This window comes from Ostrinia furnacalis, unplaced genomic scaffold, assembly GCF_004193835.3.
Source record: "Ostrinia furnacalis isolate ACB-3 unplaced genomic scaffold, ASM419383v2 OfSCF0075, whole genome shotgun sequence".
NCBI classification, from domain to species: Eukaryota; Metazoa; Arthropoda; class Insecta; order Lepidoptera; family Crambidae; genus Ostrinia; species Ostrinia furnacalis.
In genome coordinates, this window is record NW_021130314.1 from 484,683 (window position 1) to 499,918 (window position 15,236).

The 15,236-nt window shown below is 36.0% G+C and overlaps 1 protein-coding gene across 7 annotated transcripts in view; it reads left to right on the top strand.

The window, feature by feature from the left end:
- The window catches only part of LOC114350564 (fibrillin-like protein dumpy), a 99,527-nt gene that overhangs the window by 8,130 nt on the left and 76,161 nt on the right, over positions 1-15,236 (top strand). For 6 of the 7 annotated variants that reach the window (XM_028301410.1, XM_028301416.1, XM_028301426.1 and 3 more), the window contains exons 2-10: positions 10,391-10,452; positions 10,610-10,811; positions 12,352-12,456; positions 12,540-12,656; positions 12,774-12,905; positions 13,020-13,135; positions 13,319-13,568; positions 14,101-14,366; positions 14,439-15,174. In XM_028301410.1, coding sequence (XP_028157211.1) covers positions 10,396-10,452; positions 10,610-10,811; positions 12,352-12,456; positions 12,540-12,656; positions 12,774-12,905; positions 13,020-13,135; positions 13,319-13,568; positions 14,101-14,366; positions 14,439-15,174 — 1,981 coding nt within the window. In that variant the 5' untranslated portion in view covers positions 10,391-10,395. The remainder of the gene's footprint in view (positions 1-10,390; positions 10,453-10,609; positions 10,812-12,351; positions 12,457-12,539; positions 12,657-12,773; positions 12,906-13,019; positions 13,136-13,318; positions 13,569-14,100; positions 14,367-14,438; positions 15,175-15,236) is intronic. The other variant, XM_028301454.1, reaches the window with a different exon arrangement.

The following is a 15,236-nucleotide window of genomic DNA, read 5'->3' on the forward strand; positions in this document are numbered from 1 at the left end:
ATAATTTTTTTCGGTCCAAGAATAAATAAATGCAAAGCCCGGAAACGAACATTGAAATTCTTAAACGAACCCGTAAATAAATTTACTAACTATGTAAATTACGATATAAGGACAACCCAAAGTTGTTGACCTACCCGATATCAAACAAAAAACAAGCGATCCTAACGCAAAAAAGGGGATTGAATACTGTTGTTTGTGTGTGTAGATAAGACACATTAGAACTAAATATAAAATAAAAGTAACATAAATCACATGATAAGCAACTAGATAATAAGACAAAAAAAGTTTGCTGAAGTTATAAGTAAACGTGTAATTGACTTTGAGTGCTCATTAAATTTAAAAGCGGAGAAAATATTTCAAGGTTTCGCCTTTGGTACGTGTATTCGATGAATCATAAAGACGAGGAGAGTAGAGTATAGGTACGTGTATAAGTGGCTATTGAGAAGCGAGTCGCGGGCCTGTGCGAAGCGAACAATGGTCGTCGTGTCTGTTTGTATATTCCCCTCGCGAGCGCCGGTCGTCGGCGACACCGGAACTCTACAGCGGTCCGGCCGTGCGCAATAAAGCCTCTCTCCTTTATAGATCCTATCGGTATATGCACGATGTCCCGTCACGCCGGACCGGACAATGCCTTCAACTGAACGCCTCCACAGTTTCAAATTACCATTAAATGAAATTCCCAAAGAATCAACCGACAAACTTTGGTAGTCGTTCGGATATAAAATACTAAATATTCGTCACGGCCTGGATAACTCTTTTAAAAAAATAAACAAATTTGGTAGAAAATTTTAAAACTGTGCTGTTTACGTCAATTAGTAGAGCCGGTATTAGTAGAGCTGGCAGAGCCCTCACATGGTACCGTTACAGTTGTACGAATATTTTTACTCTGATTGTTATCTTTCTCGAAATGATCTTGTATTACGAAAACTTTAAAATCATTCATTTGTGTCGGTACCGTTAATGAGGACCGTTTTACCTTAGTCGCATTCCAAATTGTTTTTGTTTTGTTTAAGTTAATTCAACCATAGAAGATAATTATGGGACGGTATACCGCATGTCTTAGTAGATCTACTAGATTATAAGATAAGCACCTATTACGTTAAAGTTATGCCGTTTTGTATCTATTTATTCGAAATGTTATCTTAACCTGACAAAAATTTAATGGGGAGCTTTTTTGGCACTACATTTCTTTTACGTTGTTGTAAGTGTTATTTTTATTTGTATGGCATTGTGTGTCAAATAAATTATTCTATATCTTTCCACAGTAAGAGAATTCAATCAAATAATCGCTTTTTCAAAACATCAAACAAATAAATATTATTATAAGAATAACGGTATTAGGTAATAATAATAGATTAACAAACATAAATAAAAATGATATGACAGTTTGTAGTAATTTATTGCAAATTTGGGTTACTTGTTGTTAATTATTTAACAGTTAGAAACGAATGCATTCAGTAAATTGCACTTTCAATAGTGCAGGAAAAGAAAATTGTTATAAGTGCAGCATTAATAGTGGCGGTAAGTAATTATATTCAAGTGATGTAAGACCTCACGTCGAACATTCCTGAGACGTGATACCAATCAACAGCCAAAACATTTTTGTGTCTGTAGCAAATAAATATAAATACTTGATTAAGTGATAATTTTCAAATTGTTAATATAAGTTATTTTATTTACTTTTAAGCAGCTGTAAAAATACAGTGTTAACTTATGCAGAAATGTAATTTGTTACTTAAAGTGAATTAAATAGGATTGCTATTGATTTATAATATTCACGTACTCATTTATGGAACTAGAAATTAATGAGAAAACTCTTCATAGTAAAAGTCATGAGTAGGTTTAAGTGTACAAACCGGGTCTCGATTTTTCATAATAACAAAAATAATTAATCTGATTAGTAATAAATAAGTAGGTATCGAATTACGTCATTACGTAATTTGTACATTTTTATCCATTGATAAAAATGTAAAATAATGCATTTTTCAAAGTTGTGTGCTGCTCTAAGTAAGGTATCTAGGTTTTAAAATCATAATATTGTGGATTAAAAACTGGTTAGGTACCTACTTACAAGTGTAGTGTAGTTGTTCAGGTGCTATTAGATTGGAGGTTTAATGCCGAATGATGCTAAACATACTTAGGTAAGATGCGTTTTAAAATTACAATCTCTTAATTGGATGTGAAACAATACTTACGAGGAAAAGTATGGAATCACTCCATTGTGTTTGGTTCCGAATGATCTTAAGAACTAAATGACTATGCATGTATCTATGGTATAATTTAAGAAAGTATATAATATTACCTACCTTTAAAATGGTATTATTTTTATTTATCTTCTATTAGCCATTTAGTTATTACGATCGCTCGAAACGCAGGGTTAGTAGTAGTTTCGCACGATTTTCCTTCGCACGAATGTGCGAAACGTCCCCTTTAAAAAACCTTTTTTTTTTAGTAGGCGTTTCGCCCGGATATTATTAAAAGTATTAAAATCGCGTGCGAATTGATTCTTTTTTTAACTATTAGTATGCGATTACTAGTTCTCAACTTCAACAATCCATACTTTTTCTCGCGAGTGTAGTTGGTAAAAATCGTACTTGTAGAGTGCAGTGGTCAGGTACCAGGTGTTTTAATGCCACAATTCATTTTGAAACAGTTCATAATAGTTGAACTGTACCGCTAGAGTTACTACTGTTACCGTTCACAATGATACGCTTACCACTTTGAACGATTACTGTCGATAAACATCGCAATTTTGTGCTTAACTATGGCTGTTACAAGAACATTCACCGTTTAAGTTATTGATTTGACCACATTATAGTACTAGCCACTACCTAAGAAGAGATCAAATACACTTCACTATCTGTAATTTATTTGCAATATTAGTGAAAGTTTTTGTAAAGTTTTTTACAGGAATAGATTAGAAAACTAAAAGTATCTTTTCTGCAGAAACATGAAAAGTAAAATAGGAGATGAAAATTTATATGTAGAAAATTAACGTGTTTGTGTGAGCGAGTTTAAGATTTTATGTGACAGATCGAAATCCACGCGAGTAATGATATTGTGGGCAGAACCTAGTAAGGTCGGTTTTTCTGATTACACCTTCGAACCGGTCAGCACAGCGCTTCCAAGTTCCAAGGACGAATAATGGCCTTTTCACGGTGATGAGTGAATATTCATAAGATTAAGTATCGTAGTGCAACCGCCAAGTCGAGTAAAATTTTTCAATTTCGGTCCAGTTTTCTAGATACATAACTGCTGTCCACAAAATACAAAAAGAAATGAGATTTGGGGGCACGGTAGTGCAACCGCCAAGTCGAGTAAAATTTTTCAATTTCGGTCCAGTTTTCTAGATACATAACTGCTGTCTACAAAATACAAAAAGACATGAGATCCCATCAAAAACAATACTTGTCAAAAAAACCAAGTCTCGCAACTCAGTTGTTCTACGGTAAAAAGTTGTGAGATCCATGTAATACCAAGTCCAGGCCAGGAAATCTTTAACGTTTTACATAAATATATTGACTTGGCCATCGCATGAAAACACGTGTAAATTAAATTATTTAGTGCGATGGCCAAGTCAATAATTTATGTAAAACGTTAAAGATTTCCTGGCCTGGACTTGGTATTACATGGATCTCACAACTTTTTACCGTAGAACAACTGAGTTGCGAGACTTGGTTTTTTTGACAAGTATTGTTTTTGATGGGATTAACATCATACAAAATATTGTTGAAATCGCGAATATTTTATGAAAAAGTTCATAAATTATTCGACGTTGCTTGCTCCAATAATAGGTTGTTGTTATTAGGTACCTATGCTTAAAATTCACATTTGCGTATAAACTTTTAAGTATCTCTTATATAATAATTATAGACTTATCAGAAGCTACAACTTAAGGAAGATTTACAATCTTCCTTTTTTGTACAATTGGATTTTCCGGAAAATTGTCTGAGAATATTTCTTTTATTAATGTAGCATTGTAGGCAAAATGCATTATTTGCTCGTCATAGCGAATGTTGTTTCAAAGTTTTTAATTGGTATTGACCGCATAGCCACCTCGCATCATTGATTGCTGCACGGTACCGTCGTTTAAGTTTTGTGACTGCACACAACCGTTTTGTTCAAGTCGGTATGCGGGATGCTGATAAGACACCGTACACAATCATTAATAGGGAATCGTTTCTCAAGAGAGAAAACTGGCATGGAGGCATTGTTCGCAGCCTACTTTCCGTGCGAGCTGTGGCACCGAGCGAGTGCGGCGTCGGCGACGCGCGTGAAAGTGAATGGCGTGGCGCAAGCAACGCGCTCGGACGCGCGGACGCATTTATGCTCGCCGTGGCACCACATTCGTACACGCGAACTTCTTACATGCCGATTTATAACTTCGATTGTGACGTAAGATTGATCGCCAGTGGCGTATGGCGTATTATGATGAGAGTGCACAATTACATTGGACTTGACTGGTAATTTATCTTCTTTCACTTCACTTTCTTAGTAGACCGGTTCCTCAAAGGTCATCATACTGCTTGTGTTCATAATTTTGATAATTTTTCATTAAGATTTGCCCTTGCCGATGACTAACAACTGTTTTCAATACAAAAATTATTCATTCATTAGCAACTCGCGCTGTTTGTATGTCAGAATGTCTCAAATATTCATGTCTCACATGTCAAGGTTAGCTAACCTATTGCAATATGGAAGACAATGAAGTTTAATATTGTTTGACCTTAAATCTTGCGTAATTAGTGTCTTATCAAATCTAAAATTAACAGACATCGTCATAGGCTCTTAAGACTCTTGATGATCAGATGTGACACCATTCTGATAATCAGACTTTATTTAAGCACCTCAGGTTTCTAACACAGGTCTATATTCCCTCCTCTCATTACCTACTGCTACAAATCTTATATGTTATAGCCTGGATCTAGATCCAGGCTATAACATATAAGATTTTATAACATACTAGCTGACCCGGCGAACTTCGTACCGCCTTAGCGTAGAGATTTTCTTAATATTTTTTTCCGTAAGAACCATCCTTGGACTTCCACAAACATTTAAAAAAAAGAATTATCGAAATCGGTTCAGCCGTTCACACGTGATGCCGTGACAACGCGAAACGGGTTTCATTTTTATATATATAGATAAGATTGGATTTTTAAGCGGTCAAGCTCTAGAGCTTGACCGCTTAAAAATCCAATCACTGAAGGCCAACTTTGTCTTAGGGGCTTACACTGTCACTGGTCCACAACGAAATTATTCTGAAGAAAGTTAAGCTTCTGGCTATTAATTGTAAAATAAAAAACAAAACTTATTGTTTTCTCCGAAGTTTGAAATTATATTTCTCATTAGATAGGGATATCACAGTTAAGATTCCGTGTTGTCCAAACCAGTTTTAGTGTCCGATCTAGTCCTTAATGGAGTTAAGCACCGAATAGATGACTGTGACAAATCCTAAAAGCCAATAAAGTTTTTAACCCTAGATAGCTAACCTCCGTCGATTCGACGGGCATTGAAAAGAAATAACGTTGTAACTTTTTAATGCCACGTCCAAACGTTTTGTCCCGACTAGCCAACTCAGAGGCCCGGGAGTCCTTTGCAGTGGTGTAGGCAGTGGACAGGTAAGTTTCATAGTTTTCAAGATATTTGATCTTTGCCCGTCGTTTCGACGGATGGTTAGCTTTACCGTAAGTAATTTAGTTCGAGTGCCCGCATACATTTTTTTAATAATTTGAGATTTTTTTTAGATTTTCATCTTGTTTTCATTAAAAAACGATAAAATAATAAATCTACTATTATAAGAAGTTACTAACGATGCCCTGGATGCTAGTCCTGCCCGTGAGACCGACGACTTTCTGGTGGAAGATGATGTGCAAAGTAATCGTAATTATTAACTATCAGATTATGAGGAAAGTTAAGTAAACCCACCACCAGACATGTCTTCAGACGTGGAACGTGATTCGTCAATTATTTCAAATACCGTTCCCTCGGAAATTACAAAAATCAGCATTATATCATATCAAAATATGCGGTAAACATAAAGTTGATTTTTGTGTCACTTGCGCTAAAAAGAAAAAAAATATTTTATGAGTTTATTACTTTTAATGTTTTTACGTACCATATTAAGTCAAAAAACCGATTATTTTATTTAAAAATTTCATTGATATTGCATGTCAAAGTGGTTACTTACAAAATGTTCCAATTTCTTTAGAGGTCTAAGAAAAAATATTTTAATTTAATTAATAAATAAATAATGTGAATTTAAATAATGCACATTTATTCACAAATATGTGAAGGAACCAAACTGTAAAAAAGACTTAGATTTTTTAAATTACTTCGTCCAAAAAATAATGTTTTTTTAATACCCGTCATTTCGACGGATGGTTAGCTTAAACAGGGTACGCCGGAAGGTTAGCTATCTAGGGTTAAGTATTATTATAATTGAAGGTTGGATTAGTCAAAAGTTTTTTACGCGGAGTAGATGCATTCCAGCGGGCTTTGCTCTGTAGACATTATACTCGTAAATGCTTCGGGAATAGCGATGGACCAGTTCAGAGCGACGTAGATTTTCTCATACGCAGCAGTACAATTTTAGATTATTCGTTCATCACATAGGGAAACGTTATGATACCGAACAGAATATTACCTACATGAAGTGACCAAGAACTGCAAGCAATTGAATGCATTTTCAAGAAGTGTAAGACACTGCAATAAGTACCTAAGTAGTATTTGTCTGAACAGAACCTAAGGTAATTGCTTTCATCAATATTCAATGAGTTGTTGTGTAAAGTTATGCTAATTCTCAGACTTGTGGTAGCCCAGGGTTTATGTCTGTGCCAGAGTGTACTTTGCGACTTCGCCTGTACAAAAAGTAAATTTTAAGCCAAGTTTTTCGTTTAGTTAGGCCCGGTTTCCACCAAAGCGTAGCGGAGCAGAGAAGTGTTTTGAATAACCAATCAGATTTCATTGCCGCGCAGCTGTCAAATTCTATAGATTTTTTTTTTTAATTTATTTCCACACACATTATCACTATCATTTGATGACCCGGCACTTATCTGCTCTGCTCCACTTCACTCCGACTTGGTGGAAAACGGGAAATTAAATTAAAAATCCCTCGGTATAGCGCCACACTAGAGATTTGCTCAAAACTTTTTTCTTTTAATTTTTTTTCAAGAGACTACTACCGGCTTAGGGTGTGCGTTGTCTGTCAATCACTCACATCATAATTAAGTGTTAAGTGACGCATTGACATAAACCAGTTTCTTCCCAATCGTATGAATGAAAGTTAGTATGTATAATAATATTAGTCATGCACTGAGGATATATTACATAAGACTGAATATATACGTCTGCAATTTAGAAAGAAAGAAAGAAAAATTGTTTATTTGGTTCAAGAAAGCAATGAGGATCAGTACTGTTGTAGAAAATTCAATAAAACTAGTATCTACGTTAATCTTTAAGACATAAGAAAGATATATCTTTTTGAATTATCCAAATCGGACCATTACTTACGAAGATATTAAGTAATAAACATAGGCCTGTTTTTGCCGCTAAAATTCAACGTACGCAGGGCCGCGTGACGTCACTATATCCGAATCGAGCGCAGCCGGCGTACTATTGGGATGGAAAATATTTTTTTCCAGCTAAACTATCAGTTTTAGAAAAAAACTTTTAATAACATTTATTCATCAAAATAAAGTAACCTATCGACCAGTAATTTTTAAAAATAAAAATTTTGAAAAATAAGTATCACTATGTCCAAAAACCACATTTTATAGGATTCGATGCAATGCGGAGACGCGGTTGGGGTGAGTGTAACTTAATGATTGTTTGTATTGAACATAATAATACATTATGATGCTAATACCTACCCAGTTTCTGGCCTGGGGGGGGGGCCATTGAATCGTATGAGCGTATGGATTTTTTGCGTTATTTTTCACAATTTCTATTTTTAAAAATTACCTATCGATAGCTTACTTTATTCTGATGAATAAATGTCATTACAAGTTTTTCTCTAAAACTGATAGTTTGGCTAGAAAAAAATATTTTCTATCCACGCAGTACGCCGGCAGCGTTCGGATCGGATATAATGACGTCATCGTCCCCGCGCCGGGCGGTCAGTGAACTTTTTTAGTAATTTGGCCATAACTTCGTCAATTTTTGTCGTAGAACAATAATTTTTGGACTGTGTATTAAGGATTTCTTAGCTCTATAAATCTACATTCACAGCTAAAAATCGAAATGATCCTCATTAGGTAAATATTTCTATGCTAGATGGTCAAACGTAGGCTTGGTCGCTTGTATTCTGGAAGAAAACACTTCCTGGCGATAATAAGTGTGTGGTTTTTTTATGTGACAGGAGACAAACGATTAAATAATACGTGTCTTACAGTAAAAGTACTACCTACATAATATCGAGACCTATGTACGAGTATGCATCTAATAATAGTATCAATTCATCTGATAGCGCCTCTACCTTATTAATAATAAAACAAGGAAGGCTTTCGAGTCACGTTTTAACTTAAGTTTAGGCTAACACAGACACCGTAAACTTACTAGTATACCTCTCACACAGTTATCTGACCTCGGGCTGTAACCTTCGCCTTTGTCGTAGTGGTGACTTTATACAGAAACGCTGGTCGCCAAGTCCGACCGAGTTAACCTGTTGGGTTGGTTGGCGCGACAAATACTTATTATCTTAACAAAACTACACCTTTTATTGCCCATTTATTCCACTACATCTTAACCTTACATGCAAGTACCTACCTACTTGTTTATGTTGCGTACTTGATGACTGATAAATTAATGCTACTATGATGATAACAAGCTGATCTTAGCTTGGAACGAATCTAGTATCAACGGTACAAGTCCTACTGTAGATTGTGGTGCCCATGTAGAATAGTAATGATGGTCTGAGTCACGTTGTCAATGTAACATTATAATTGTTATCGCATACTTCAATACTGCTTAAGCAACGTTTCTATCTATGTATTATGTAGGTATATTAAGGCTATATTTCTTATTAGGAAATAAAACATGTAAGGGCGTACAGGCACTATTTATCAACTAATGGAGCGAAAGAAAATGAAATTAATACTTAATGAAATTAAACTCACAAAAGTCACAAAAATAAAAAAGTATTTTAATTTGACGAGGTTTTCTAAGCTCGGTATAAGTATGATAAGTTGAAGAAACAACCACTTAAACCCTAGATATAGCCGGAAGAAGAGCGCACGTAATATATGTCAGTAATATGATGTATAACATATTTCTGTAGGTGTTTGCCCTTTACGTTAGAAGCTGTAACACTTTACTAGTGTACGCGGTAATGTTTTTTAAATTACTCGCGTAATGTTACGATGGAGATCCGCTACGGATCGGTAACTGCGAGCGGCCGCGCGGTCAGTGCCGTTTTCATGATTACACTAGACCTGTCCTGCCTGACCACACGACTGGTTGGACCACAAATGCACTGAACTTCACCCATTGCTTGATTAATTGAATGCTAATTATATGTACCTTAACATATACATTGTAAAACACAATTAAGTTTTTTAGACTTTTATTGGTCTATCAATTATAATTTTATTAATCTACTTAATGCTTATAATTTCTGATCTTATCATTATAGCCAATTAAATATAATTTCGTAGTTTAAAAAAATATTTTCCAGGTAATTTAGACACCTAAATTTACAACTTAAAGGCTTTTCAGTAGAGAAATTGTGCATCTACTGTTTATCAATATTGTATGAGTAATTATAAATTAATTGGTGCTAATTAACCTATTAAAGCCTTTAATTACTTATTCACCATACACTTGTTTGTCACGATGTTATCGTGATTCGTATTTAGAGTCTAAAATGAGCACAAAAAAATCTTTATATTTGATCATTAACATTTGATATCTAAAGGCGATATTTTCCTCGGATATCGTGTGGGTTGTTGGTAACTGAGGTCACAACCCTAGTTAACGGGCCGACAGCTTAATGCTCTTCCAAGCACGGAATTATATTAGATATATAAATAATAAGTTGAATGTTAACACCATTTAACGTGAAATTATTGGGATAGTAAAACTTGCTAAACTAACGTAACTTGAAACTTATATTAGTTTCATCTGTTGCACGAAATGATAAGTTTCATCTGACCTACTTCCCTGGTCGATTTGAACTGAAATTGTACTTTTAGAAGACAATACAAATTACATTGTATTGTGTATTGTAAAAAACGAATATAATAGCAGAATGGGTTAATACAAAAGTTAATATGTTTTTCTTTGTTATTTATTCAATATTTGGTTAAGATCAAACTGTCATAATGATTAATTTTAAAACGACCTATTATTAAGGTTTGTGTTTATGTTATTAAAATAAAATTTTCTATTGTTTCAGAAACAATGTACATAGAAACCTTACCTCTCGTGGTTTGGACGCTCTTAGTCACAACGACACATGTAAGTCAAATATCTATCTATCTAAGTAAATAGTATTAATCAGCTAACCTAATTATAAGAGAAAACCTAGTTATGACCTTACATAATAACGATGTATAATAACAATCTACTTTTACTATAATGCTACGCAATGCAATTGTATAATTTTCTTCCACAGGTAGCGACACAAAGCCAATATGGAATAGGTTTAGGAATAAAACGAGAAGTGTTTTTCTTAAATTTAGAAGACGGCTATTTTGGTTGTCAAGTAAACGAATCGACACAAATATTACAATTATATGAATTATCTAAATTATGCGACGGTGTGCCGGATTGTTATAAGGCATCCGACGAACTCAAGTCAGAGTTAAAATGCACAGGTGAGTTATTGTTTCAATTATAATTAGGAATCGATAAATCCATTTATATTAAAGAAGTTATGTTAATGCTTCGTTTGTTTAAGAGGTAAACAAATGATGATCAACTATGTTGAATCAAGACCACCAGACGTTCATTGAACGTCTACCTGAACTATACTTATCTACGTAGATTTGTTCTACCTACATGTACCTAATTGACGGCACGATTTTATGAATGAATGTGATAAGTTACACTACGCATCATGTTCATTCAAAGGCACGTGGCCAGTGCATAGTGGTTCAGAGCCTATAGAACAGACGGGCAATCTGATAATGAATTATGTAGGTATTTGCCATTGAAAAATAGGTCTATTATCCTACTTTATAATCCTGAACGTTTGAAAGGATGGATGTTTACTTAGTTACTTTTACATTAACTACAGAACGGTTTCTGACGGAACTTACAGCACCTACAGTAGCTTATAAACATACGACATAATATTACGGGCATTAGATAGTAAGTAAATATAATCTAATCAATTTAATATTCTGATAAATTAAAAACATTATGTTTAAATATCATGGTATATTGTAAGAAAAATTACATTAGTTTCATATACAAATACAAACACATACATATACAAACAAAAGTACAATCCAAATGTAGGAAAACATCCAAATATTAAACCAAAACACGCCACCGCTTAAGATACCTGAAACAAAAAAAACATGTTGTTTAAAATATGTTAAAATGCATTTTTTGCTACTACGTCTACGGTGTCTACTACGAGATTGCTACGAGATATTAGGAACTCTCAATAATCTAATTCCTACAGTACTCGTAGACTCGTAGTAGCTATTCCTATGCTAATTGGAATTGCAATGCTTCAGATAAATTCTCCAGTATAGGTACAACAAATGTAATATCAGTCAAATTCGTTACTAGTAAGTAAAATGTCTATGTTACTGTGAAAATAATCGCATCTGATTTATGTAGTACTAGCTTTCCGCCCGCGGCTTCGCCCGCGTGGAATTTTGTCTGTCACAGAAAAACTTTATCGCGCGCGTCCCTGTTTCAAAAACCGGGATAAAAACTATCCTATGTTCTTTCCCGGGACTCAAACTATCTCTATGCCAAATTTCATCAAAATCGGTTGCGAGGTTTAAGCGGGAAAGCGTAACAGACAGACAGACAGACAGACAGACAGACAGACAGACAGACAGAGTTACTTTCGCATTTATAATATTAGTTGGGATTCTTATGTTAATTGTGTATAAGTATTTAAATGTTACCTGTTTTAATACTGTTATTGGTACTACTGTTCTATTCATAAATAAATAAATAAATGAGATTTTATATAGCCCTTAGTTTAGGAGTATTTATAGGTCATTAACATCATATTTTTGACATCTATTTTCTACACACTTGACCTTTGCCTGAACCACTGTGAACTGTACCTACTTACAATTATGTAGTCATGACTTTAATGATGTGAATAGTATTAATTTATGTTTAAGTAAATTGTGATACCCATGTGTTCTATGTATTGTGTTATTTTAGATGATTGTACCAAAGAAGATGGCGCGCGTTGTATAAATGGTGCTTGTCTAAATGGTGTGTGCCATTGTAATGATGGTTTCGGTGGATGTAACTGCCAGGAACCTGGTACGTATAAAAAGTAGTCACGACATATTTAGGCAATTGACGTGAATAGGATACATTTATTCATTGATTTAATCAATTTTCAGATGTAAACGAATGCAAAGACAGACCATGCGATGTTTTTGCTCATTGTACAAATACAGTCGGTAGTTTTCAATGCTCGTGTTTTCCTGGCTACGTAGGCGATGGTTTCACTTGCAAAGGTAATAAATAAATAATTTCTGAAGTTTTAAACTAGTTTTTATAAAAAAAAAAACTAGCTTTTTCTTACTGGCCTATATACAATCGGATCATAAAATAATGTTAATGTTTCATGACAGATATAAATGAGTGCGAAGATCCAGCGATATCGGCTCGATGTGTCGAGAACGCCGAGTGCTGTAATTTGCCAGCTCATTTTATTTGCAAATGCAACCGCGGCTTCGAAGGCGACGGAGAAGAGGAATGTCGAGGTATGCATATCTAATACTTCCAGACGTATTGCTAAATATTATTTAAATAATAACGAATTTATGCATCAGAAATATTTGAATCTTTAAAATCTAAGAAAATGGTGTGTCCTTCAGATATTGACGAATGTCGACGACCTGGTGCTTGCGGTGCTAACGCTGTTTGCCAGAACTATCCAGGAAATTACACGTGTGCATGTCAAGCTGGTTATACCGGAAATCCGTTCGATGGCGTAAGTGGTCATGAAAATACCTACTTTAATCTTCCTTTTTTACTTAAATATGTATCCGTGTCTAGTCTAGTACTGTATTAATTACCTATATCCTTTAAAATAGAATAGAATTTTTAATTGATAGTGTTATTTATGTTGAAAGCTACCTGTGATATGTATTAAAAATAAAGAGTATTTTGTTAGTGTGTTGACTTGGACGAGTGCTTGAACCCGGAGTCATGCGGCGTGAACGCGGTGTGCCGTAACCTGGAGGGCGGCTACGAGTGCAGCTGCCCCGCCGGCTTCGAGGGCAACCCGCGCGTGGCCTGCAGCGACAACGACGAGTGCTCGCGCCACTCCTGCGGCCGCAACGCTCTCTGCGAAAACTTCCCGGGCGCTTTCCGATGCGTTTGCCCACCAGGTTTCCAAGGCGATCCTGATATTCTTTGCACCGGTAAGCTAAAACGCCGGTACGCCAGTAGGTGTGACGAACGCTAACCCTGTCGACTTCTGTGGTCTAACGCTTCTTAATCTATAATCAAACACTTCTAACGACTCGCGCTGACTACTACCGCAACGAGGACGCGCGGTAGTTCACGCTTCTACTAACGGTCATCATCTAATACTTACGACGTTAAATCGTACCTATTTAACGAGATGATTTCAGCAGCCTGCCTATAAAATCGTCGGCTTACAAAAGGACTACGCGACGACTCGATCATTGTTCAATTGATCAACTGAAAGACTCAACAAATTCTACAAGATTGTTTTATTGGAAAACAAGGCTTTTTGGACAATGAGTATTTCCCTCATTTCTCTTCTATCTTTGTACTTCTTTTGTTGTCTATTGTAGCTTCACGTTTGGACGTCTATATGTCTCTTTTTTCCTCTTCGTTCTGGCTGTCGGCGTACCTACTGTGAGCGTATCGTGTCAGTGACCGCGTCAGCGGCAGATGTAATTAGACGTGCGTTGTTTGTTACACCAGACGTGGATGAATGTAAGAGTAGCGAAGCAGTGTGCAGCGCACACGCAGTATGTACCAACACGGTGGGAAGCTACGTGTGCGCGTGCGAACCCGAATACACAGGGGACGCGCGCGCGCCCGCCGGCTGTCGTGATGTCAACGAGTGCGAGATATTCGAACGACCTTGCGGCACGCACGCGCTCTGCGAGAACGCCGAACCGGGATACAACTGCGTGTGTCCCCAGGGATACAGGGCCAAACCGGATCCGCAGATTGCTTGTGAACAGGTAATAAAATGAACCTTAAGCTCATGTTGACTGTTTCAGCATAGGAAACATAATACTCTATTTCTTTTATAGGTTGACGTCAATACTTTATGTAAATCAAACTTTGACTGCACTAATAATGCCGAATGTATCGATAGCCAATGTTTTTGTAAAGAAGGATTTGATGCCAAAGGATCAGTTTGTGTCGACATCGATGAATGCTCTACTAAAGCAACTATATGCGGAGAAAATGCCATATGTATAAATACACCTGGTGGTTACAACTGTGAATGCGCTGCTGGATTTGTAGGATCGCCACCTCAGATAGGATGTCGAGCTCCCTGCGAGGATGTTAAATGTGGTGACCACGCATTATGCAAGCCCGATGGATCTGAAGCTTATTGTGTATGCGAGGATGGCTGGACTTTCGACCCCATGGATATAGCAGCTGGATGTATTGATATCGATGAATGTGATACCTCATTAGGACCAGTTGGTCGTTGCGGTGTGAATTCAAGATGTACAAACACACTAGGAGGCTTTACATGCCAATGTCCCGATGGCTACTCAGGAGATGCCTACAAACAATGCGTTGATATTGATGAGTGTCAAATAGAAGGTTCCTGTGGGGTTGGAGCTGATTGTATCAATAAAGATGGTTCCTATGTATGTGAATGTCCTGAAGGATATATACCTGATCCAGACCCAAGACAACGATGTGCTGAAATCCTTGCATGTAAAAACGATAATGAATGTCCAGGAAACGCTTTGTGTGATTCCAATTCCAGATGTTTGTGCCCAGATCCCAACATAGGCAACGATTGTAGACGTAAGTTGTAACAATTTTTTTTTGACATGTGGTTTACAATTTACAAATTATTGAGTGTTGAT